The 27,173-nt window shown below is 41.5% G+C and overlaps 1 protein-coding gene across 3 annotated transcripts in view; it reads left to right on the top strand.

Annotated features, from left to right (window-relative positions):
• The first annotated feature begins 352 nt into the window (after positions 1–352).
• Positions 353–27,173, top strand: part of CACHD1 (cache domain containing 1) — a 204,106-nt gene continuing 177,285 nt past the window's right edge. For all 3 annotated transcript variants that reach the window (XM_050961970.1, XM_050961969.1, XM_050961968.1), the window contains exon 1: positions 353–734. In XM_050961970.1, the coding sequence (XP_050817927.1) occupies positions 483–734 (252 nt within the window). In that variant the 5' untranslated portion in view covers positions 353–482. The remainder of the gene's footprint in view (positions 735–27,173) is intronic.

Below are 27,173 nucleotides of genomic sequence, written 5' to 3'. Positions count from 1 at the left end.
GGCATGCACCGAGCCTGCACGCAGCTTGGTGGCACCAAACACCTCCCTTTCCCCCTTGGTGACTCCGCTCCCGGCCCGGCTGCTCCTGCTCCTCCTCCTGCGCCGCAGTTTGCCTCCCTCCGCAGCCGCTGCTGTTTCCAGGCTGTAGCGGAGCGGAGCCGATCCCGAAGCTGGCTCAGTGCGCCCGGAGCTGGAGCTGGAGCTGGAGCGCTGGCGGGCTAGGTGCGCGCCGCGGGCGCCGCTCGGTGTGGCTGGCCCTTCGGGGAGGAGCGTCAGGGGCAGGCTTCCCTCGTGCCCAGCGCCCCCTGCATGGAAGGGTGGCCCGCCGCCGCGCCCGAGCCCTAGGGGGACCCCCCAGAAGTTTGGGAGGCGCTCGGGAAAGTTTGCTCCAGGGGGGCCGCGCGCTGCGGGCCGGGAAAGGAGGCAGGGAGAGGCCCCCCCTGCGCACCCCCAGCGGGTCTCTCCGAAGCGCCCGCGGCGGCATGGCGAGGGGGGCAGGTCGGGAGAAGGCCGCCGGGCCGGCTCGCTGCTCCTCCGGCAGCCGGAACCCCCGCTTCCTCCCCCGCTGGCGTCGGGGCAGCGCTTTCCAGCGGCCCCTCTGGCTCGTTTACATGGCGCTTCTCTGGAGGCTCAGCGCGGCCGAGACGGAGTTTTCCATCTTGGATGAAGCGCAAGTTTTAGCAACTCAGATGAAGAAACTTGCCACGGAGGAGCTGGGGGTCGTCACTATGCAGGTACCGTTCCCCCTCCGCGCCGCCTCTTCCTTCCCCCTGCCCCTTTCTCCTTCCTTCACTGCCCCCCGCTCTCTTCCCCGTGTGCTGCCTCTGCTCCTCTCTCCCTTCAGCCGTTCTTCCTGGGGTTCTTCCTTCTGGCCGGCTCCTCTTCTACTCTTCGTTCCCCCTTCCTCTCACTCCTCTGCTTCAGTCCCGTTTGTTCTTTGCAAACTTCTCCCCCAACCCCCCGGTCGCCTTTCTCCCCCCGCGAGCCCCTCACTTCTGCCGCGATTTGCAGGGAGCCGGTGAGAACCCTGTGGCTGTGGAGTCTCTCCCCCAAGCCCGGCGACTCTAGCTCTTGGTGGCCACAGTTCCCCCAGCAGGCTGCTTTGCCTGACCCCTACCCCCGCCCGGGTCAGTAGGGGTTGTTTTTTGTTGCCGCTTGCTGATCAATAATCTCCTGGATCGTTGTGGGTTAGTGCATCGTTGTAAAGTCTTGAAACATGACTCCTCTGTTCGAGGCTGTTGCCTCGTGGGGCAGGGATACTTTGTATTTTATGAGGGTCTTGAAACTGGCTATTTTGCATATTTTGTCTCTTCGGTTTCAGGGACCTGTACCCTTTGTGAGGCAGAGGAAAGCTTGATCCTAGATAAATCCTGAGGTGGATTTGATGATTGTTTTAAAACTCAAAAAGCACTTCCTCCTTGCAGTTCTTTTTGTTTATATTCATGACTATATACGATTCCCAAAAACCGACCAACAGAGAGTGTGTGTGTTTATGTATATATACTCAGCTCGTAAATTAAGAATACTGGAACTTTTATTTCACAAAGTTCAAAAAGAGGTTTTGAATTGTAAACTTTAGGTTTATTTGTAATACAAGCTGTAATTGAAGGTGAATATTTTTAAGACTTCTTTAAGTGTAGCAATATTTAAAGTTGAATTTACGTATTAACTTGTTTTGACCAAGGTCCTTCAGGTCCATATACAATTTTAGTTTTTTCATCTCTGAATATCCTTCTTTCTGATGTCAATAAATCAAAAAATGTTGTTCCTTCATGGAAGGACAGATTTTTTTATATATGTGTAATTTACACACAGATGATGATGGGATAGGGAGACCATTCTTTCTGAAGGGAATGTGCAATTTGACAAATGTATTATCTTCCTGCATCTCATTTCCTGACATTGTAATTTCTTTCAGTTCAAGGAGAAGAGAGGTGATTAGGAATTATTTGTATCCCTGCCTTTGTGGTTGCATATTAATGATAGTAAAACTACTATGATTTTTGTAATCAGTGGCTGGAATTGCATAGGATGCTAATAGCTACGTTACAACAATCAACTACAGCATGCGCATACACGCAAAAAGTGAAATCAGATCCCAGATGCATTGCAATCCAAGGTGTGGGCAGTACCAAATGCAGTTTTAAAAGCCTCACAAATTGAGGAGGTGACACTTTTATGTGGTCAGCAGGGGTCCCTCCCCAAAATGGCCCTTTATCTTCTCCAAACTGGCTTCATTTTACCACCTTTGAAACACCATTGTGTTGGCTGGCCTCCTAGGGCTGGGGCTTTGTCCAGGAAAATACCAAGCTGCTGTCTTGTCCTTTATAATCAGACCTATATGTAAATGACTTAACAAGGTATATAGAAGTAAATTATTAATACAGAGAACATGAGGGAAGTCACTTTTTCTGTCTAGAGATCTACAGGCATATTTACCCCCTGAAAATTATAAATGGTGGAGCTTCTGGTTAATGGAAATTAAATGAGTTTGATCATATTTCTCAACATATTTCTCCAGTGTAAAAAAAAAACAAAAACAAAAACCTTCTTGACAAGTGCAAGAAGCTTCAACATGTGTCTTTGGTTTGTTTTTAGGTTTTCTTTTTTAAAGGCAGCACACATAAAACATATGTTCAAAATTATTTTCCATAACGACACCTCATTGTGTTGTAGGTAGGCATAAAATGAGCCAGGTTCCTCCACAAGAATTGTAGCTGATCCTGGCTATTGGCTTAGGAAGCAGGCTTGATGCCGGTGTATAGGTATGCAAAATAACAACACTAAATCTGTGCATTTATTGTTACTTGAATTGTGTGAGGCCAAAAGTAATTAATACAGTAAAGCCAATAGTTCACAGGATGTGCCCTAGATTCTTTAAAATATATTTACTGTTTTATGTCCCATCAAGCAAATTTTAATGTTCCCCACTTCCTCTGTACATTTCTACAGCTGTCTCAGATTAAAAACTGGTTGAAAACAAACTTCCCATGATTTTAGAAGCTTCTCTGATGATCTCTTCCTACAGTTGAACAAAAATCTTTATAAAACTTCAACTCTTAAATTTAAGCTGTTAGTCCTCAAAAAGGGCTGCATGCAATTAATACAGAATTATTGTCTTTGGTATTTACGTAGTGCTGTTAGCGGACGATATGGCAGTAGAGCTGTGCCAGTCAACATGTTCCATGTTCTAAACAGCTGTCAATCTGTGGGCAAAAGATTGTTCTGTATTGCACTACATAGTATAACAATGTGATCAGATGGTCCTGATAACTTGAAGGCGTTCAGGAACAAATGAGGTTTAATCAAGATGGTCAGGGAAGTAACTAACTCCATACTCTGGGTGCCCCTACACCTCTGACTGCCAAAAGCCGGGACTACATTATGGGGATAGATCACCCGATAATTGCCTTCTTCTCTTCTCTCTCTCTCTGAAGCATCTGGCACTGGCCACTGTCAGATGACAGGATACTGGATTAGATGGACTGTTGGTCTGACTCAGTATGGCCGTTCTTATGGGGTTTTGGAAAAAGAGTGAGGGAGCTTTGTGTATCTTAATTGGGAGGCTGCTCTAAGCATAGAGGGTGGCATGGAAGAAGCCCAAAAGCAGGAGTGAGTGAAGGAGACAAAGGAAGTGGCTAGGATTAATGCTTGGGCAGAGTAAAGAGAGTGATAGGGAAAGTAGGAGGAGATGAGGGCCGAGTTGTAGAGAGCCAGGAAAACAAAGAGGGGAAACTAGTGTAGATACCTAGATATGATTTTGGGCAGCAGCGTTCAGCGTAGACTGGAGTTGAGAGGAGCAAGAGGTTGCAATGCTTAAGGCATGAAACAAATAGACCAGGTGTAGTTTGTGGTCAGGTGGGATGGAGAGCGAGAGAGGGATGGATTTTTATTTTATGAGAGTGTGAGTGTACATAGAAAAAGAAATGGCAGGATTTGACAAGAACCGGAATGTTAAGAAAGGAGAGAGCGCGAGAGGTGTCAGTGGTGACGCCAAGATCATGAGTTTGGTGGTGGGAAGGGTGGAGTTGAGAGGTAGAGAGCAAGAAGGCTTTGAAGGAACAATAAGTTTAGTGGCTGCATCGAGTCTGAGGTGGCTATGAAATATCCAATGAATGTCAGGCTGCAGTGTCAGAGAGGCAGGTGGAAATCCGTAAATAGACTGAAGGTGAGAATCTGGGAAAGGGTCAGAAGAGGAGAAAACTGAAGGTGGGACCACCAAAAGAGAAAAGGAGGGAGGATGAGGTGGAGCCTCCAGAGGAGACATTAAAGGAGCATTTGGAGAGGTAAGAGAGGAACCGGGAGAGCACTGAGCCTTAGAAGCCCATGAAAGGGGAGGGTATATATAAAAGTCAAAAGGTTGGCAACATGGCTAGTATTATAAACAAAATCTATCTCTTTGGTGCTATATCTACTTCCTCTTAATACATTTTCATCTTAGTTCTGTAATAACTGTATCTCAAATATTGATAGGAAGACTCATTGTTTTTTCGGACTCATATGGAAATCCTGTTATATAACATATTTACTTTTTATAGTTTATTTTCTAAAAGCAGCAAAATCCTACTGGAATGAATGGGATGCATGCCTCTGTGCATAGGAAGAATAAGACTGATTCTGCATGGATAGTAAGGATGATAGAGAGTTATTGCGATAGCATCATTCTGACAATTGTCTTGGCACTAGTACAACTGTATCTTATTCGTAGACAACCGACAGGCATCAGTGCAGAAGCTGATTTTTTTTTTTTACCAAGTTTATGTCTTTAAACATAGGTCTATTGCTGTAAGTGTGCTGCTTTCAAATTAGCCTTTGAATGTATAGATTAATATACCATAAACAATATTGCAAGTAAAGATACTTGTAAGTAAGGATAACATGGCTGTGTGATTTCTTGTGTGAGGAGCAGCATTCCGTGGGCAGATGGGATAGCGGGTTTACATTTATTATTGAATAAATATGTGCCCCCATTACAAATGTACTTTGTGGAATATTGTATCACAAGTATTATGTAGAAATATGTTTACCATATGCATTTAACAGCACTCTGGGCCAATTCTCTGTTGATGTAGTAATATCTAGCTCTTCTATAGCCCTGTCCATTGTTTGATCTCAAAGTGCTTTACAAAGGAGGGGCAATATTTAACCTTTTGTAAATCGTTTCACTGTTTCACCTGTGTAGTTGTTTCCCCTGTTGCTTGCCCAGGGAGAGGAAAAACTTTTTCAAAGAAATGTGATTGTAAACCCACAGTGGGATTCTGGGGCATAGTACCTGAAATTACAATTTACTTACCCACCCACCACTCCCCAAACCAGTAGCTAGACTTCAAGTTGACAAAATCCCTCTGATTTTACTGTGAAATTTTTTTTTGGCAATTCTTCTTCTTTCGGATGGCTGGGGCTATTGGATTCCAGGGAGGTGGGTGTAGAGCAGCAATTACAATATGTTTTGGTAATTAGAGGTCACCTCTACCTTGATGTAATGCTGTCATTGGGAGCCAAAAAATCTTACTGCATTATAAGTGAAACTGTGTTATACTGAACGTACTTCTATCCACCGGAGTGCGCAGCCCCGCCCCCCCAGAGCACTGCTTTATGGGGTTATATCCAAATTTGTGTTATATCAGGTGGCGTTATATCGAGTTAGCGGTGTATTCTGAAAACATTTGATGCTTAAGCTGGCAATGTAAGTTATGTGTGTGTTCTCCAAGTGATTTTAAAATGCGGACGTACTACTTTGCATCATTTGGTAGTCCATACATTTAATGGACTATCTCAGGGGTAGGCAACCTATGGCACGCGTGCCAAAGGCGGCATGCAAGCTGATTTTCAGTGGCACCCACACTGCCTAAGTCCTGGCTTTGCATTTTAATTTAATTTTAAATTAAGCTTCTTAAACATTTTAAAAACCTTATTTAATTTACATACAATAGTTTAGTTCTATATTATAGACTTATAGAAAGAGACCTTCTAAAAATGTTAAAATGTATTACTAGCACGCCAAACCTTAAATTAGAGTGAATAAATTAAGACTTGACACAGCATTTCTGAAAGGTTGCCAACCCCTGGACCATCTTAATGTCACAAGCCACAAAAGATGGTACTTTGTTGAAGGAAGAGGTTAGTGGGCAAATTCTGTGTAGTCTCCTGAATTGTCCAGTTAGCACTTGGCAGTCATTTAAAAACTACAGGCCTTTTTACGTTAAAATTACAACCAAGTTGGAGATTGTGGCCTGGCCCAGTTTGAACCGAGTACACTGGCCTTTAACTATGTTCTGTTAATTAGCTAATCCCAGATTGATTTCCCTGTTTCCTTTGTAATTGTAGTGTAGATCGCTGGTTGAAAAACTTCAGAAATTTTGACTGGAAAAACAGGACACAATTCTTGTGAAAATTTTGACCATTTTTCAACAAGCACAGGACCTGTAACCTTCTGAGTTACAATATTGACTTTTTCAGTGGCATTGGATAATTCATTCTAAGTCAGACTCCTTGTCTATAAAATGGAGATATAATACCTACCTCACAGGGTGTTTAGAGGATTAGTGAATGCTTGGTAGAGGAAAATCTATTGTAATGTACATAACTTTAAAGCCACGTAGCCCCAGAAGCAAGCAGTATGCCCTTAGGATCTAGAATATTTTGACAACGTTCTCATCCCTATCCTTTATGCTTGTTGAAGAGTACAATTCCTCCTTTCTCTTTCCCTCCACCATCTCCAAACTTGGGAGCACAGTTGGGAAAAAAATGCCTTCCTGACTGCTAAAATGGCAGTCGACTTCTCCCAATGACAAAAACAACTACATTTTTCTATCTGTTAAATTACAGAGCTCTGGTTTCTGATTAACAGTGTTAATACTTGCTCAGATGCTGTAGTAATGGGCACAATAGAAAAACCTGTGGTATACAGGCTCCTCCAGCTTGATTGGGAGACTATTATACCAGTAGTATGTTTAGGCATATACTGCTTTTCAGTAAAAGCAGGGTGGGACACAGGCCAGGTTGACACGCACAAGTGGAATGCTGTCAGATTTTGATTGTGTGTGGGAGGATATAATGTCACTTTTATTTTGAAGAGTACATAACCACCGTTTGTAATCTGATGCTGTTTATAGAGTTGTAATAAACCAATAATTCCAGTAACCAGAATTAGCACTTTTCATCCATAAATCTCAAAAGCAAACTTCACAGAAGAGATAGATATTCAAGGCTGGTGTTGTAGATAACACATTGGACTTAGAACTTAGATCTAGGTTCTGTTTCTGGCTCCACCATAAACTTCCTGGGTGACCTTGGGCAAATCTGTGCCTCTGTTTCCCATCTTTAAAATGGGCATAATAATATTTCTCTACCTCTCACAGGTGTTACAGACAGTAATGGTTTTATTTTGTAAGGTGCTCAGATACTAGGGTGATTAGTGCCATGGGAAAACCTGTAAACTATCAATCATGATTTTAAATCAAGATCTCTAGTTTGCAAAATTAAGGACATTTATCAAATTAAACTTTTCCAATTTCATATCTGTTTAATTTTTAAAGCATCCACTTGAATTCAGACTAGAAGAACAGGTATCTATCTACTTTTATTATTTTTTTTTCTGTTGGCTTCTGGTTATGGTTTATTGTGCTTGAAAGCCATTTGAGAGACTGAAACAAAATAAAAATTAAAAAGTACAGGCTGATAAATAGTTTATTAACTACTATTTTTTTTCTTAGTATTCAATAGTATGCATTATAGTAATTATGGAGTGGAAGCCAGTGGAGTAAAATCTCATCTGTTTTACATGATTACGTCTTGGTTTGCATCCAATCATAACGATGTTTCTAAAGGCTCTGTGAAAGCCCAAGACTGCAGCAGTTTTTCATCTTATTCCTCTTGGACTTTTTTGCATGAAACATTTCAAAAAGATACAGTGAGGTCCTGGTGGAAGAGCAGTTAAAACAGTTAAGCTTAGGAGAATGAATCTGAATTTTTAATTAGGCTTTGAGTTGGTTCTTCAAAGTGTCGAGACATCATTAGTGATGTAAGTCTTGTTGCATTAGTGGAGACTGACATTTCACTTCAAACGCAGAGAACGCAGCTGTCCTGTGCAGATAAAAGTTGCCAAATGTGGTGCAGCAAGGTGGATTGCTAGATAATTAGCTGTCCCACTTTACTGCTGTGTTGAAGAGCCCTGCCAGTCATGGGAGGGAGAAAGGAGGAATTATTAACGGGAGGAAATCCAAGAATGTCATAAAGCAATTTGAAATCTCTCAGCTGTGACAGGTCTGATAAGACATATGTTAAGGAAACACACAAAGTAAGTATAGTATATGTTAGCCCGTTCTTTTTCCTAGCTTAATTCAGCAAAGCAGAAATGGCAAAAGTCTAATGATCCCTACAATATAACAGAGTACTTGCAGTGGTTCCATCAGCCTGACCTTGGCACTGGTAGCAAAGAAATTAACATTTATATATTACCTGTCAATTTAAAAAATAAATTTGCAGTTTATGAGAGAATCAGAATAGGAAGAAATAGCTACAAAATGTAAATAGTCAGTTAAAATGCATTTGGGGACAAAATAAATGTTTGGTATCAACATAATTTAAAAAATAATCTGTGTTTAAACAATATCAAAGTGTTCCATGCAGAGGAATAATGTAATAACATAATCATAATAATATAGGATGTTATGTGTTTGTATACTTCTTGTGCATAACACAGCAGTTCACTTTCATGCACATGGATTCTGCACTCCTTAAAGTTAAGGGGAACTTTGCCATTGATTTCAATGAGCATAGGGTCAGGGCTATATAATAAATAGCTTTATCTTTAAAGTCAAATCTTTTGCCTCTTTTTTTATGTCTTTCTGAACATAATAAATAATACAATTAAAAACTTAGCCTTAAATATCTTCTTTTGATGTATCAAAAATTCTACCCTATGGATATCAACTAAGGGCTGTTCTATCTTCTGATGTATTACACAGTTCCAGTGCTTGGGATTCACAAAAACCCTGCTCACCTGCAGCCAAACCCCACAGGTGCCTAAACTCATTTGGGTTTTTCCTGTAAAAGTTCCCGCTGTGCCTGCATTTCTGTCTCTCTTTTTTTTGGGGTGGGTTTTTTGAGGGGGGAGGTGGGTTCCATGGAAAGCAGACGCCATTTGTGAAAAATTTCATTGTGTAAAAAATCCAATATTCTATCAAAAAACAGTTCTGATGGAAAACTTTCAAGCAGCCCTACGCCACGCTTTCCTTATGTGAATTAGGATCAGAAACTTGGTAACCGGTTAGCCGTAAGTGTTTGTATAGTGAGAATGTTCTCTCTCCCTCTACTCACCTCCATGTGCATCCCTCTTTTCCCTCAACACTGCTTCTGAGCTCCCTTGGTCTAGGGACTTGGGGTGTCATTTTTCATGGCCTCTTCTATGGCCCACAGAATCCAGCATTGCCACTAAGACTACATATTGTTTGGCAGAAGAAATTCAAAGTTGACTCTTGGAACATGATTATGAATGATACAAGTCAGCAGTGGTTAATGCACAGTCTGAGGCAAGGCTTAATCAAATCACTTTTCACTACTACCAGTTATAGGCTGACTACAGAAGATTTTAAGAGTGTATTTGCAAGTATATTTGCACAGCTACAAACAGCTGGCAATAAGACTGCTATTCCCAATTCATACTGATAGGTTTTCCTGCTTCACAGCTCTTAAGCAGAAGTAGTTCATAAGTCTTTGTTTCCAGTAGAACTTGCTTCTTTCTTTGGATGCCCAGTCTTCACTTTGCCTTTGGCCATGACTTTAGAAGCTGCAACCACTCTACTAGTTAGAGAACGGAAACCATAATGCCTCTTGAGAGAAGCCACAATTTTATGTCAGCCAGCACTTTATAGGGCACTATAGGTCTTTTTATGCTTTCTCCCCTGCCCCCCTCCCCATCTTTTTCATATACCCATAAGACTGAGAAGAAATTTCTGGCTAACTATATGATCACCATGGATAGGAATTAGGCCAGTGGAAAAGGCTTTAACATAGGCACATTGGAAAGTTCTAGAAGAGGTTTGCAGAGGCTGGAAATCTTCAGCAGTGCTTCTTCCTCTTTTTACTCTCTGGTAAAGTTACTGCATGTCTTCCCTCGTACCGTACTGCAATTCTGGAGCATATTTGAGTACTATTCAAAACAGCACCCCTTCCCTGTCATATTAGTCCCCGATATCCAGAATCTAAAGGGCTTCTCTGAGAACTTGGCAAATTTCACGATTCTACCTGCATTTTGCCCCAGCAAATCTGGAGGATAAATGGAGCTAGTCTTTGTATATGGTTTTTAAACAAATCCTAGCTGCAGTCATCCATTTGATCAACATTGCCTTACTTGCTTTGTGTCCAGGTAATTTTTTTTCCATGTATGTTTCCTTGCTTAGGTGGGTGAAGTGGCCACTCTCCTCTGCGGCTGCTATTTATGAATTTTCTCTATAAAATTACATTAGGTTCTGTATGCCAGTTTATCTTCCAAGCACCATCTGGAAAAGTATGTGTTCCAACCATAGTTCACTTTCAAGCCTTCCTTGGATAGACAGAAGTCTTGACACAACTTCCACAAGACTGAAATAGACACATGCCAACTTTTTTGGGGAGGCGGGGGAGCGGGCAGGAGAAGGAAAGATTTCCTGTTTCTGCACCTTCAGATCCAATATGGATTGGTGGATTATAGGCCAACCTCATGATATGACAGTAAACAGTGCCACAAGCATGCCAAATAATTCTAATGCTTTCATTATCCATTTATCTTCTGTTCAGCTTCCCTGTTCGCTCTCTCCCTCCAGTAAGTGAAGCATTAGAAGTACTTGCTCCTGATCCATTACCTTAGAAATAATACGGAACAAAAAAAGTCTGAGGGGAGAGGCACAAAATCCTGAAACTAACTAGAGTGGGAGCCTGTTTGGGCCAAAGCTAGAAACATTTCCACCCCAGGGAAGATGACAGAGGAAGCAGAGAGAATTTTACGTATTCAGTAGTGGGAGAAAGAAGAGTAGGAGCAGGTTTATATTCATTCAATAACATGAGGCCATCCAGGTATAGTATCCCTTAGGTTTTGGGTGTTGTGTTAGGATGACAGTGATCACAATTGTTGTTTCACAATCCACATAGTCATCTATCTGTGCCTTTTTTTTTTTTTTTTAGGGTCTAGATATTGTGGAGTTGGGTGCCCGCCCTGTAAGTATAGCAGTAAACAGTGGCAAAAAGTTAAATCTCTAGTGGGCCCTGCTCTTTCTTGGCTTTTGCTGCTTAGAGTTGGATTTCCTTAGAGCCCTTTCCTCTCCCATTTAATTGTTCTTCAGATCCCATTATTGTGTGAAGGAACGATGAGCTTTTCAGCAAGATCAGAAACAGTTTGGGCTTATTTGATTCCATATATGAGGCTCTTCCATTCAGAAATGACCCATCAGTGTCCCACTCTCAAAAGTTCATGTAAGGCTACAATAGCTTATTTGTTGAAAATGAGTGCAGCTATATTTGTGGGTCACGAAAGGAGAGACGTCCTTAAGATAGCCTCACCCCCATCTATTAAGGGTTTTACTGCCAGGATGGGGACCTGGAACAGAAGATGAAAGTGAATGGGAAGCCAAAGAGCACCTTGGCTTTGATTCAAAGTCACCCACGCAAGCAGGAGAATCTTGACCTCTCCTATTCCAGGGCTTCGTTTACGTGAGGAAAATGACCTGGTGGTTTGATGGATGTCAACCACTGATCGTCTAGTCACTGCTGCTTTCCCCCCTCACATGTGGTGTCATTTGGGGTTGAAAATTAATTGGGTGATAGGGCAAATACAATCATCATAGTGTTCAATGCCATTTGGGTGGTGATTAGGCCAATATGGAGAGCGTGGCAAATGGCTGTTGTCAGCTATGGGTCATTTTCCTCTTAGAGATGCCAAGAGGATTAATCTATCACTTTGTGTAATGTTCAGTTATAAAGTTACTTTGCCAGTCCAGTGATAACAGCAAAAGGCCTCATACACCTTCACTCACCTAGTTCCCCTTCTCAGGGAAGGGAATAGCTCTCCAATGAAGTGAGATACCAGGGAGGCTGTTTCTTCCAGTAAATTCAGTTTAATGGGTATGTATGTGGGATAGTTTCATGTAAAAAATAGTCGATTTAACCCATCATACTACAGCCACAGGTTGGTTCACTCAGGGAGTGGGCACATCCTCCTCGGGAACTCCATCTGCTGAGTAGGGGAGTGAGTGACAGAGAACTTCATTAAATTGTTGGCATTCATGACCAATATCCTAAACTTGTGTCCTACTGTAAAAGGTCCAATGAGCAGAGAGCTCCAGTAACAGATGCCTTCTGAATTCCCTTGCCTAGGATACAGGTTTTCTCTCCTTTTGATGTTAAACAATTCTCTGGAAAATAGAGATTAACCAAGGGTGATGAGAGTGATGATATTGTGCATGGCGTCATCAAGCTTGATTCCAGTATCTTATCCAGTGTTCCTTAGATTAATTTTAGATTCTTTGTCACTTTCTTGGTCTGTAACACCAGGAACTCGTGTATTTCACCACGATCTTCAGACCCTCTCTCTCGCCTGAGTTTTGAAAGGATGAGATTAACAGAGGAGTTATCGTTCCTTCCTTCCTAAAATTCTACTCCAGACAGGAGGTGAGCTACCATGGTTGTAGTGTGTGATACATACTAAGTCTTCCTAGTGATGCAACAAGAAGCAGGTAGATTATTGGAAACAGGAGAGGGTTCATGTGCTGGATTGGGACTCTGCCGATCTGGGGTCAATTTTTGGCTAAGTCAATGGCTTTGACTCTGCCTGACCATGGGCAAATCAGTCTCTCTGCGCCTCAGTTTCTGATGGTGGTCTGTTGATTTTGGAGAACTAAATATTACTTGGAGGAAAAGAGAGAGGCTTATGATCACTCTGGCTCAGTGGATCAGATGCTGTGACTATTCATTCCTTAAGCCTAGGAGGCTGAAGGGGTTGTGTATTTTGAGGACTTGGGTGTGGTTTCACTCTCCTATAGCAGAGTTTAATCTGTCAGTCTTGGAATGATGCGCCAGAGATGCCAAAGTAGCATTTTTTAGATAAATTGTAGGTTTTGTATGACACTTCTCCTGGGCTTATTGCTTCTAGATAAAGTATAATAAGTCCCTCTAAGATTTAGAGTTCCATTCAATGTGATAGTTTCATCTCATTTGGAATAGTGGGAAGAGGCCTGTCATGAAGGTATAGTTTAAATTGGGTGTTCATACACTAATGAAACTGTGGTCTAGATAGAAGATCATTGAGCCTCCTTGGACATATCTTTTGGCCACAGAATCCCATGTGATGTTTCCAGTGCTACTCCTTATTTGCTTTTTTTATTCCTTTTGCTATTGACTACCCAACGACTGTCAGGTCTGGTGTGGGAATTACTCCCTCAGTCTGGATTGGTGGAGGTGAGCCTCAAAAACACAACTTACAGAGAAAATTACACTTTCTGGTCCAGACAGGGACATCGGAATAAACACTGGGGACTTCCAGCTTGACAAATTATACAGCAATGTTTATGCTTCTGTTTTTACTATAAATGCCAAAGTCTTTGGTCTGGCATATTTAAAATTAGAAAGTATGTTGTAGCCAGATGCACAGAATTTCAGTGTTTATTTTAAGAAGCCTTGATTTTCTTTTTAAATTTTAATAGTATACGGGGATTAAATGAAAAATGAAAATAAATGTTCAAACTTTTAGCTAAGAGTTAAAGAAAAAGCCTGGGTAATTATCGCAGAGTATCTAAAAGTATGTAATCAGATGATAAAATTTAGAAATGATACATTAACCATTCCTGGATTGCATCTTGACCGATAAATCCTTATATGGAGATTTAGAAAACAAAATTCAAGTTGTGTTTTTCAAAATCAAGAGAATTTTAAAACTCTCAAAGTTTCTGAGATACAGAAAAATACAATTTTACTACATGTCATAAATATAAAGGGAAGGGTAACAACCTTTATGTATGCAGTAGCATAAAATCCCTCCTGGCCAGAGGTACAGAATCACTTTACCTGTAAGGGGTTAAAAAGCTCAAATAACCTGGTTGGCACCTGACCAAAAGGACCAATAAGGAAAGAAGATACTTTCAAATCGGGGGTGGGTGTGGGGGAGAGGGAAGAGGTGAGGTTTTGTTTTTGCTGTCTTTGTTTTGTTCCCTCTCTGGACAGAGAGAGAGACCAAGCAGGTAAACCATCTCCTGAAAAGATACCTGAAATGATACATCTAAAATTATAGAAATTGTAAGTAAAGACAAGGAAATGCGTTAGATTATCTTTCGTTTTAGATTGTGAATTTTCCCTATGCTAAGAGGGAGTTTTATTCCTGTTTTTTGTAACTTTGAAGCTGAGCCTAGAGGGGAATCCTCTGTGTTTTAAATCTTATTTATCCTATAAAGTTACCTTCCATCCTGATATTGCAAGTATGATTCTTTTACTTTTTTTTTTTTTTTAAATAAAATTCTTCTTTTAAGAACCTGATTGATTTTCAGTGCCCTAAAAAACCCAGGGATTTGGTCTGTGCTCACTTTGTAACCAATTGTTTAGTATATTATTCTCAAGCCTCCCCAGGAAAGGGAGTGAAGGGACTTGGGGGAATATTGTAGGGAAACAGTAACTCCAAATGACCTTTTTTCGTGGATATTTGTTTAAATCACTTGGTGGTGGCAGCAATACAGTCCAAGGACAAGGAAAGGATTTGTGCCTTGGGGGAATTTTTAACCTAAGCTGATAGAAATAAGCTTAGGGGATCTTTCATGCGGGTCCCCACATCTGTACCCCAGAGTTCAGAGTGGGGAGGAAACCCTGACACTGCATTTTTAGGACATGAAGCTTAAATAGCTGTCTCTTCACTTTAAAATAACTTAATATAACATTGGTTTTGAAACTTCTTAATTTTTTTTGTTTTTTCCAGCACAGATTATTGAATAATTTTTTTATTTTAAAATTATGTAGAATTTATTAAAACCTAAATTTCAAAACAGTTACAAATATTTCTTTACCAAAAGAGCTGCCTATAATCAACAGGCAATACATTTCAAAAAGTAGCTGAAAATGCAAATCATACATAAATTAAAACCCTCCAACAAATGATCTTGATGTTTTTGATTAATTTTTTGTTTTAAAAAAATCTAAAATCTTTTGATTTAATTTTCTTCTAACCATCTGTGTAGCTCTCTGCTCCCTCTCCCCAATTAAATATTTCAAAAGTTAGCTAGGTAGATGATGAGGCCTATTTATGATCTTGGTTACACAACAGTGTAATTCCATTGATTTCTGAGGGGTTGCTCTTGATTTTCATCAGTATCAGAGCAGAATCAGGCCTGAAAAGCTTAAACAACAAATATTTATTCACAGGTACAGAATAGAATGCACTGGAAAGATACAGTATGTATAATTTATATGGAAAAGGCAGCTAAGGTTGAGATTTTAATTATGTAAAATCTGCCACTTTGCACATTTATATATGTTACAGAGATTTTCAGTCCTTGGCCACAGAAATTACAAGGCAAAACTCCTCATGAAGCAGTGCAGGTATGATACCAACTATTTAAACCCTTTAAGAGACAGCTGTAGTTTTTCTTAAACACTGATACTAGCTTGGAAATTTAAGGTTGAAGTCACACGTAGGAGGTGGGGGTGAGGAAACTGAAATATGAAAATACAAAGCTACGGTCACTTCAAAACCTGACCTTGGCTTTCAACCCTTACAGGTCTCTCATCTGTTTACCAACAGAAATTGTTTGTAAGATGGAGTATCTGTTTAATTGTGTTTATTTGAAAGCAGCCCATAACAACAAAATTAATGCTAAAACCAACTTGAAATCTGCCTCTCAAGAATGAGTTAAGTGCTTTCAAATACTGCCCCTGAGTTTCAAGGCCAATTTCTGTTACTTTACAAGCACAGTTTCCTATTTTTAACATTTTTTCCGCCTCCCATGTATGTTTGTATAAATCTTTCACACAGCAAGAGCTCATTCCCCTTGGTATTGTAGGTGGTTAGCAGAGTTTTTGCAGATCATCTAGATCAGGGGTCTCAAACTCAAATGACCACGAGGCCCACATGAGGGCTAGTTCATTGGCCCGAGGGCTGCATCACTGACACCCCCCTGCTACCCCTGGCCCTGCCCCCACTCCATCCCTTCCATGAGGCCCTGCCTCTTCCCACCCCTTTCCTGCCCCCATTCCAACCCCTTTCCTGAAGTCCCCACCCCAGAGGGTGCATGAGGGGTGTGGCAGGAGCTCAGGGCAGGGAGTTGAGGTGCGGCAGGGGGCTCAGGGTGCAGAAAGGTGTGGGATGCAGCAGGGGGCTCAGGGCAGGGGGTTGGGGTGCAAGCAGGGGGCTCAGGGCAGGAGGTTGGGGTGCAGAAGGGGTGTGAGATGCAGCAGGGGGCTCAGGACACAGGGTTGGGGTGTGGGGTGCAGCAGTGGGCTCAGGGCAGGGAGTTGAGGGACAGGGTGCAGGAGGGCTTCAGGCTCTGGGGTGGCAGCAGCGCACATCAGGGCCAGGGCAGGCTGCCGGCCTGGCCCCGCTCCTCTTTACTCCGGGAAGTAGCTGGAACCATGTCCCTGCAGCCCCTGGTGAAGGGAGAATGCAGGGCTCTGCATGCTGCTTGCCGCGCCTCCAGGTATCTCCCCTGAAGCTCCCATTGGCTGTGGTTCCCCATTCCCGGATAATGGGAGCTGGGGAGGGGGCGGTGCCTGGTAGCCAGGGCAACACACGGACAAAGCCCTCTGCTTCTCCTCCCCCTCCGCCCCAGCCGCAGGGACATGATACCAGCCACTTCAGGGAGCAGCATGGGGCTCGAGTGGGGGCAATCCTGCTGCTGTAGTTTGCCCTCCCCTGGCCTGGTGGTAGGCCGGGTTGGGGCGGGCGCAGGCCTCTTGGCAGGCTGCAGGAAATAGCCCCATGGGCCGCGTATTTGAGACCCCTGATCTAGATCATCTCAGGGCTAGTCTACACTAGGAGTGCTACAGCAGCGCAGCTGCACATCTGGTGAAAACGCTCTATGCTGATGGCAGAGAGCTCTCTTGCTGGCATAATAAAACCATCTCTGCGAGAGCGCGATAGCTATGTTGGTGGGAGCTCTCCCACTGACATAGTGCTGTCTACACAGGTGCTTAGGTCAGTGTAACTTACGTCTCACAGGGGGCGTCATATTCATGGCCCTGAACAACATAACTTATACCTATGTAAGCTGTAGTGCAGACAAGCCCTCAGTAACTGCTCTAAGGATCAGTTACTGTTTGTTGAAATCTGAAAAAGGTCTCTCACTCAGTGCCTAATTCACACCATCCTGTTACATATTGCAGAGGTCTCTGAATAACATGTATATTGTTTGTAGTATCCATACAAACATGTGAGAGTTAGCAAGTGAGTAAAAAGCCTTCATTCTGAAACTGGCCTTACGTTTTGTTATGGATGCGTGAAAATAAGAATGGGTTCAAGATTTTATTTTTCCTCCCTCTTCCTATTGGAATAAAACTTAAATTTTAATTTTCATAAGACGTACATGTGTGGGGAGAGGAGAGTAAAATCTCAAACTGCTTGGATTTGCACATCCATCACATCACTACTAATCCACCTTTTATTTAAGAAGTGAATTTTTATGGCTTCCTTAGTTGTTTTGTTTAAATGTTCCGACTCAGGCCTAATAGAGCTGAAGTATGAGTGTTATATATCCTGAGAGCTGCAATCACCACACATCTGTAACGTGTTCCTGCTTCTTTAATCCAGTGTGGTTGGGGATCTACAAATTACCATTGCCTTTCTAATTTTATAACTAAGCAGTTATGTGCATATTTTCTGATGGCCAATGGTTAGCTCTTGGCTTCTGACCTCTAGCTGGGCATTAGCTGCCATGAAATACTTGGCCCTGAAGTTGTTGTTGCTGTTACAAACTGTGTGATATTAATGAATGTTCAACTTCATATTTCATTTATTAACAATGCATAGGGTATTTATGGTCTGTCAGCTAAAAGTCAAACTGCTCACTGCCATGGAAACTGCATTATGCTTACTGTATTGATCTTCTCTTAGCAGCTATTGACTGTAGCAGAACCGGCAGAAAAGCACTTCATTCCAAAAATTCTCTTGGCTTTCTAATGTTTTAGTTATCGATCTACACATAGTGAACCTACCATAGCATATTGTCATAAAAACTATTGGATTCAGGCTCACAGTTAAGATACCCCAAATATTATTTTTAAGTAGGGCTCTTGCTAGTAATCTGCAATATGAATTAGTGGTCTCTGGGTTAGGTATCTCCATGAGAGAGAAAATTAAGTCAGCAAAGTCTAATGCATTTTAAAATAGTCACAACTAGCACTTGCTTACCATTCCTCTAGTACATAAATCTAATTTTGGCAGGGTTTATCCCCCCATATCTGTTTATTCAGTAACTTGTTAACTACAAGTGTAGAAAATACATTTCCACTAATGGCAACTGCAAATATCCAAAACTAGCTTTTTTTATACATGTCCAAGAGTAGAATATAGGGTCTATAAACTAAAAATATAAATTGAAGAGCACATTATATTTATACCATGGTATACAAAGTAAGTACTTTAATTTCTTTCGAGGCAGTAGAGATGCAGGGACAATCTTGACAAAAGTCACTAGGACTAACAGGCATACCTTGGTAAAAGGGAAAGTGTGTGAAACTGATATGCCATTTTTAAACCTGTTTGAAGAGTAAGCCTATTGAGTCTGTTCCATTTCATATGCCAGTGATGACACCTAATTCATGCTAAAGCTTGGTCCCTATACCATAGGATATAGCACTAACTTAAAAAGGAGAGTAATGGTGGTAATTTTGGATCATTTGAAATCATGATGAAAGCTGAAAGCTGCTACTGCTTCTCACCAAGTTAGAGCGCAGCTGCTTTACTTAAATACTAAGCTTGTTGGTGCTTTTGTTCTCTGTTTCTACAGCACCTAGCACATTGGGATCCTACTCCACAACAAACTCTCAAGCACTTCGACATTACAAATAATAATGATATTAAAACACGTCAAGCATGAGCCGAGCTGCTGCTGGAGTGGGTTTTTGGGTATGACATCTGTGAGACTGCTTCCAAAAAGTAGTTATGAAATACTGGCTTGGCTCTGAAACACCTCCAGCTACTAATTTTGAGCCCTCTTTTTCTAGTAGTGGATAGAAAAATCTTATTGTGTGGTTGATTTAGTGAGTGAGTCCTCAGTTCATAATCTCTTTATAAAAATGTATGCACATTACCAGGAGGTATTTAATAGACACACTGCCTCGATGAAAGAATGCTTTGTGGAACGAAGCTTTTGTGCATTTCTGGATCTCTCAGCAATTCCTGTGGAGCTTCCCAAGTCTCACTGACACAGAATGGCAGAGGAAAAGACCCTCTCACTTTAAGCCTGAATGGAGAATAATGGCAGGGGGGTGGGGGAGAAGGGGGATTGGAGTGGGGGTGGGGAATCAGTTGCTTTGGAATGCAGAGATGATTGGTATTGGAACTCATGATCTGAGCATTTAACACTTTTAGTCCTTCCTACCCCCGACTGGGGCTTTGCATTTACAATGAGGCCCATGCTATCCCTGAAGTAAAAGTTTCTGAGGGGTAGCCGTGTCAGTCTATATCAGCAAAAACAACGCAAAGTCCTTGTGGCACCTTGAGACTAGCAAATTTATTTGTTAGTCTCTAAAGTGACTCAAGGATTCCTTGTTGTTTTTGAAGTACAAGTGGTTTTCTCTCTAAGTCAACAATAGCATCTTCTTGTCCCAGTCAGCTGAGAGAACTTTTCTCAGCCCAGGTAGTCTTTGTTAGGTAAAATCGACAAATCTAATATATTATTATCAATGTGTAGTAAAGATAAGAAATATTTTCTTTTTTCTTGGCCGCTTTCGTTTCTTGTCTAATATCTCAGCTATTGATTAGCTAATGTGTGAACTGACAGTTTTAGTATTTGGCACACCATAGTCTGTTGCCATGGAAAGGATTTTCTGTCTTAAATAACAAGGTGGTGAGTTCACAGATTTCTTTTGTTATGAACTGACAAACTGCTTAAGTTGCACAAGAAGCGAGTGGATATTCATATCTAAAGAAGAGGAAAAACCTGGAACATTTTGGTTTAATAATGGAAATTTCTCTCTTTTTTCATAGCCAAGAATGTAAATGCTTTATTTCTAATCCCTCTTAATAAACATTATCTTTCTCTGTACTGAAGAAAACAATTAATGTGGTGTTGACTTTTCAGCAACAAACCACCCTACAGTGTTGTTGCTAATGTTTGAAGCCTTAGGCCCGTGGTTCCAAACTTTTTACTAAGGTGACTTGCCAACTTCATTTTTTTTTCTTTTTTTGTGGATCCATCTGGGGTCCAAACTTGGAGGGGTGCCCAAAATCATAGGTCAGAGTTGTCGTCCTCTTCTGCTACTGTCATTTTCTCCTCATTCCTCTGAGGGCATCAGTCACCTGCAGTACACCCTGTACACTGGCACTACAACCCTAATCCCTGTCCACTGTGGATAGGGAGGCCCTGGGGGATCATATTGGACATTGAGCCTGCCCTGCATTTACCCTATAGCTGTGGGTCATCTCCCTCAGGGCTTGGCTCAGTTCCCTGCTCCACGCGTTGCAACCTGGTGTGTGTGTGTTTGCAGCACCACTCAGGCTTGGTCCAGCTGCAGGATGAGCATGGGGTGGGCTTGCTCTCCAACCCCCCATGGGCATCCTCTCCTCACTGGGCCTGCAGCTTTCATCTATGGTCTTCCTACATTGCACTGTTTGGGAAACACTGCCTTAAGTGATGTTCTTTTAACCTGTTGGTGGCTGGAGAAGTTCTGTAAATTGCAACGCTCATGCTGTAAGTGACAGATTGTTGAATGACTGACAGGTTGTAAATTTTGTTTGTTGTATCACTCTTCTGGAGCAATGTTGCCCTCTAGTGGTTGGGAGGACTTGTTAACTCCTGAGGCAACAATTCGGTCAATTTTTTATGAATTTTGTGTAAACCTAATTTTATGGAGAAACTTTCAAAGGGAGGACATCACTGTCCCACATCTTGATCAAGTTTCATTCTGAATGAGATGTAATAAATAAGCAACATGGTCAACTGGCTGTTTCATTTGAACAAATAACACAGGCTTTTGTAAATTGCATTAATTTTAGAATGCAATCTAGTAATCCCGTTTATACTAATTCATTTCTTGAAGCATGCTTATTACAGAAGCCATATATGTATAACTTATTTCCTTAAATGGCACTAGGTGTTCGCCTTTTCTCAGAACACTAAAACCTCAGCTTTTTAGCATCATCTTTATAAACAAAGTTGATGATAGTTATTAACAGATATATTTAAAAACTAAAGAGATCCACGCATACCTGAACAATCACAACTCGTGTAAACAAATCTAACCACAATCTAAATAACAAACTAATCTAAAGAAACCCCCACGTTATTTTTGTCTTCCGTTTTGTATTAGGCTCTACAGAAATATCTGTCTAATAACATATCTCTTATATTTCACACCCTTACTGTCCTTAGATTGTAAACTCAGTGAATCGGGGGATCTTTGGGCACTATCTACATTATAGACATTATAATTATTCCTATTTTAAGGGCTGGTGGGTTCAGCTTCCTCAGAGCACTTTGAAAATGTTTGAAGAAAAACAAGAACAGAAATTGGAAAAAATGTGATAATCTTCTGCATGCCTGCTCTCGCCTCCTCTTTTTTTGAGCAGCTCTACTCAACAGATCCAGGGACTATAGAAATGAGGGGGAACCTGGTAAGCCTAAACAGTGTCAGGCTGTGAGCAAAACTAGGCCCATTATGTGAGTTGAAAGTCTACAGGTTGCAACATAGCAGACAAGGAAGCATAGACACAAGTGGCTGCTAAGGCTAGCAGAGCTTCTGATGAAAGCCAGGTGGCAGAAACTCAGAGGGAAAGCTAAAGAAAGGGGTACCCAAAGATATATTGGGTTAAAATGTGTAAGGATCTTGGATTGCCATGTTTCCACAATGAATGTGGAACCACTGGCATGAAATGGAAGAGGACTGAGTTTCTTCAGTCTTCCTCCAATACTTAAGCCCTTACTGTCTCATCTACCTACATAGCAGGAAACCCTCTTGTGCTGCTTTGATGTAGATGCTATTAATGAATAATTTCTGTTCAGAGCTGATTGAGAGTATGAAAGACTCTTGTCATATAAATTACCGAGTCCCCCATTTCTCACATGCCCAGCTACTCCGCATAGCATCTTTGTGCAGAGCATAAGAAGTTGTTATGTGATTCTAGGTAAGTGTAAATTTTTGGATTAAGGTAAAATCCCTATCCTAATCCTTCTACAATCTCTCTTGAAATGGGTCAGTTTCTAAATGCCATCCAGTTCCTGGAGTGTCTTCCTGTAGAAGACAAGATTTCCCCAGAACTAGCTCTCCTCACAGAAGTGATGGCCAAACTCCAAAATCCTTGATCAAATCCTCTTCCAGAAGGTGAAGATGGTCCATCCTTTCCCTAGCACTTTAAAACCAAGATTAAAAGGCTGTTGTTTTAACCAAGCATGTTATTTGGAGTTAGGTTTCAAAAAAAAAAAAGTGAAAATTTGCCATCTTTACTGAATTTATCTTACTTTTCTTTTTATCATCAAAGCGAGAAAAAAAATCCAGTAATGGCCCTATTGATTATTATATGTTTGATTGCATCACCAACAGAAGTTGGTCCAATGGTCTTTCTGATTACAAAGAATAAATTTAATTTTGTTTGCTGTCATTTCACCCACTCCCCCATGTTCTTTAGGATGAAAGCTCTCTAGTTCATTGACTTCAGTATTTCTGCGTTGAGAGTGTAGATCCCATCTTTTCTGTATCTCATGCAGTGAATTTTGAGTTTCTAAAAGCATGAGGTGGTGATATATGATCTTGAAAATGAAAGAAGAGTTGCAACTCACAGAGCTGAAATACTAGGGAAGAGCAGTCTCTGCTGTTTGAGCCAGAAACCAGCTGCTCTAGAGATGTAATTATTGACAAGCTAGCACTTGTGGCCCTCCACAGAATATCTGTTCACTTTCCCCCCACCCCCGAGTATTTCCCCCTGATTATAGTTTTTCAGAGTATGCTATACATAAAGCAATCAAGTTAGAATGGGTAGGAAGTTGAACAATATCAATTTCCAATAAACACTGCTTAAGAAAACAAGATGTTTCAAAACCGTTTACATTGAGAGAATGTGGTGAAGGTACAAAATAAATTTTTGGTTAGTACAAGCCACAGTTTCAGAATAAGCACTTGAATGTTACAGCCTTCAGGCAAAGGAACCCATGTTAAACTTGCTGCCACCAAAGCTCCCACACAATCACCTGATCGGCATATTTTAATTTTGTTACTTGCTTTTTTTATATAAAGATTCAAACCATTGGTGTTTTGCCTTGTATGTTTTTAAATTTTTTAAACCACTATGCTTCATTGTAAAATCCTACCCCAGTTGCCAAAGTCAGGAAGAGTGTGGTGGTAATTTTGTTTGTTTTTGTTTTGTTTTGTTTGTTTTTCTCAGCTTTTATAAAATGCAGCTGGTTCTTGGGATCTCATAAATATTGGTAGGCAACCAAAGCCTCATAAATACAATTGATTTAAGGACGAACTAGCAAGCATTTCTAACTACAGCATACATTTTATAGGGGGGGGAGAATTAACACTTTTATAATAAAGTGTCTACTAACCATGGTTTTCCTTAATTGTTTTGTTTTTTCTCTGGGTTAAATTAAATCAACTGGCTGTCTTAGCCTCCCACATCCAGTTTGTGGCTCTGTTCTCTACTTCTCTCCCAAAACTTTAGTCCACTGCTCCTTCGAAGTAATTTCTGCTTTTTGTTGTTGATGATGATGTCCTCAGCATTGTGTTCAATTATTTTAATCATGCTTTCTGCAAAGAAATTGCTTCAAATGCATCTAGACTCTTCTTGCTCCTTAAAGGGACATGGTCAACATAAATTTTATTGAACTAATTTTAAAATACTCAGTATTTTGATTATAGTATCCTCTAAATAGTATGCCCTGAAGTGTGTTTTTTTTAAATTACTTGAAAATATTTTATAGGAAGCCGAAAGTCCCTTTTCTTTATTTATAAGGGTCTTTTGGATGAGCCAAAGAGCAACACAACCAAATATGCTAGAGGCTCCCAAATTTTATTGTTTCTCTTACCACCTTAAAATTTTTGTTACGTGTATGGCTGGAACATCAAGCTCAACTACCACCAGTGGTACACATACCAGAGTTTGGGGATCCCTGCCCCTTCCCTTCTCCTCCCTGTCCTTTCTCCCGGTACAGATACCTGCCTGATGATTCTAAAGTTTCCGTTGCGCCTTTACCAATCACAGTAGCAGCAATCAGCCTCTTTCAGAGCTTGGATAAGAGCATGTGTCTCAGCTCCTCTCAGAGCTGTATAGGAAACAGCTGACCCTTTACAAGACAGCTAAACTAGCTGTTCACAAAGTGCTACCAAATACACAAAGTTTAAAAAAAAAAAAAAAAAAAGAAGCAGCATTTCTCTTTGTGTGGGCGTTTACTTGTCACAATAGCAACCCAAAATTTGCAGAGGGAAGTGTAATGACATCAAAATTACTTACTTTTATTACTATATTAGGGTGGTAGGTATCCCTCGCCTTTGTCTGTGATGTCTTGTTGAAAGGTGAGGGCCCAATCCCCCAACAAGTTTCATGCACATGGTCTCCTGTGCTCCAAAGGAATGTATTACATAGACTTGCGGCATTGCTTACTATTGCAAGCAGCTAGTTGGAAGCCGTCCATATTGTTACATTCAGGATTTTTTATAGCTTTGTGAAATCTGTTGTAGTCTACTTTGTTTTCTAGTTCGCTACAGATTAAATATAGCAAAAACTTTCTTAGTAAACCTGGAACTGTTTTTAAAAAGGGAAGGGGTGCTTGAAATTTAGTTCGCTTTAAAAACGAATTGAGTTGGAGTAGGAGCAGTACCTAAAACTAGTCACTGTGCCAATTTATGTAGCTTTATAATATTTTTGTGGTGGTGGGTTTTCAAAAATGTTTTTTCCTTGCCTTGTTGCTGTGTGAAAACCCCACACAAACGGAAAGGTGACTATGTATGGTGTACTGTCAAACATGCAAATAAATAAACTTGGAAAATGAGAGGATGTTGTTTCTTTCCAATCTTTCAGTTGCAATACTCTTAGGTTTCATCAACGGGGACATAGGTGCCTAACTTTAGACACCTACTTTTTAAAATTTTGGTCTCAGTCATTGACTTACACTTAAAGGAAATGTATTGTAAAACTCCAATTTTTTTGCAAAGTGATTACATTATATTAAAAGTTAAATGCCAGGAATAGAACCATAAATACACATTGTTTCCTATTCGCTAATTGATAAGAATAATATGGATGTTTTGGTAAGTATATTTAATAAACTACAAAAATGGCTATACTTGTATAAAAATTTCATTTTTTCAGACAACGACTTCAAATATGGTGTCAGACAAATATTGGCTGGAACTATATGAACTTTAAACTTCTTCAGTGCAATACAAGTTTGAAGAAAAATCAAGCTTTGAAATGCAAGCATATTATAATTTAAATGCGTTTGTTTGTAACAAGCAAAAGACATAGCAAAGGTGTCTGGGAAATCTGCTGGTCTAAACAAAATATAGAAAGAAAAAATTACTGCAAATTGCACACTGGTGATAAGTTAGTGTTCCTGCAAGCTTATAAGTGGAGCTCTGCAAATTCTGAGTTTTCAAAGTGGAAGTCTCAGTCTTGTGGTGCTTAAATACTTGAAACTTCACCTGGTTTCTATCCTTTCGTATTTTTCAAGGAGGAAGGAAAATACGGTGGGAAAGTTGCTCTACCAGAACCACCAACTAGAGCAGGGATGGGCAAACTTTTTGGCCTGAAGGCCACATCGGGTTTCAGAAATTGTATGGAGGGCGACTTAAGGGAGGGGGTCGTGGCCTGCTCCTCACCTCCTATCTCTCCCCCCCCCCCAGGGACTCCTGCCTCATCCAACACCCTTGTTCTCTGATGCCCCCCCTTCCCCCGGACCCCTGCCCCATCCACACTTCCCCACTCCCTGTCCCCTGACTGCCCCTGGATCCCAGTCGCCCCATCCAACCCCTTCTCTCATTCCTGATGGCCCCCCTTGGAACACTGTCCCATGCAATCATCCCTTCTCCCTGTCCCCTGCCTGCCCCCACAACTGCTGCCCCGACTGCCCCCTGCCGCCCTCCTCCTTCCTGACTGCCCCCCTGGGACCTCTGCCCCCATTCAACCCCCTACTTCTCCCCCAACTGCCCCAACCCCTATCCACACCCCCACCCCCTGACTACCACCCTGAACTCCCCTACCCTCTATCCAACCCCCCATGCTGTATGCGCCTTACTGCGCTGCCTGGAGCACCGGTGGCTGGCGGCGCTACAGCTGTGCCACCCAGCTGGAGCTGGGCCATGCTACCGCTGCCACCGCACAGCACAGAGCACCAAGTCAGGCCGGGCTCTGCAGCTATGCTGCCCCAGGAGCTCACAGCCCCACGGCGCAGAGCATTGCACTGGCAGTGGAGTGAGTGAGAGAGCTGAGGCTGCAGGGAAGGGGGAACAGCAGGGGAAGGGCCAAGGGCGAGCCTCCCAGGTCAGGATCTCAGGGGCCGCGCAGGAGGGTCCCATGGGCCGGATGTGGCCTGCGAGCCGTAGTTTGCCCACCCCTGAACTAGAGGCAGTGGTATAAAGGAGGGTGAAATTCTTACCTAAATCAGCCAGTGGTTAGGACCAAGTTTATCAAAGGAGAACCTACACTTGGTTACTGGACAAGAGTGATAGAGCCATAAAGAAAAGTGACAAAAGGAATTTCCTTCCTGTTTGGGATTTTATAACTCCACTCTTGCCTTAGAATCTCTGAGTCTTTTCATCTCGTAGTTGAGGGTTTGCTCTGGAAAGGACTGTCAAACATATATGGTGCATTTAACTCCCTTGCCTCCACCTCTATATTTTATCTTCCCCAACCCCTCCACTTTGCCAGGTGTTAGTATGGACTGTATGAAAAAAGGAAAATAAGATTTTGTTGTTTTTGCATGCTCTTCAGATGGAATACTCATTAATTTCCATCTGATAAAACTGTATTATTATTATGTTGGTGGCTAAAAACTGAAACAGGAAAT

This window comes from Gopherus flavomarginatus, chromosome 7, assembly GCF_025201925.1.
Source record: "Gopherus flavomarginatus isolate rGopFla2 chromosome 7, rGopFla2.mat.asm, whole genome shotgun sequence".
Classification (NCBI taxonomy): domain Eukaryota; kingdom Metazoa; phylum Chordata; order Testudines; family Testudinidae; genus Gopherus; species Gopherus flavomarginatus.
Note: the sequence above shows the minus strand (reverse complement) of the source record. Positions and strands in the feature narration are given on the sequence as shown.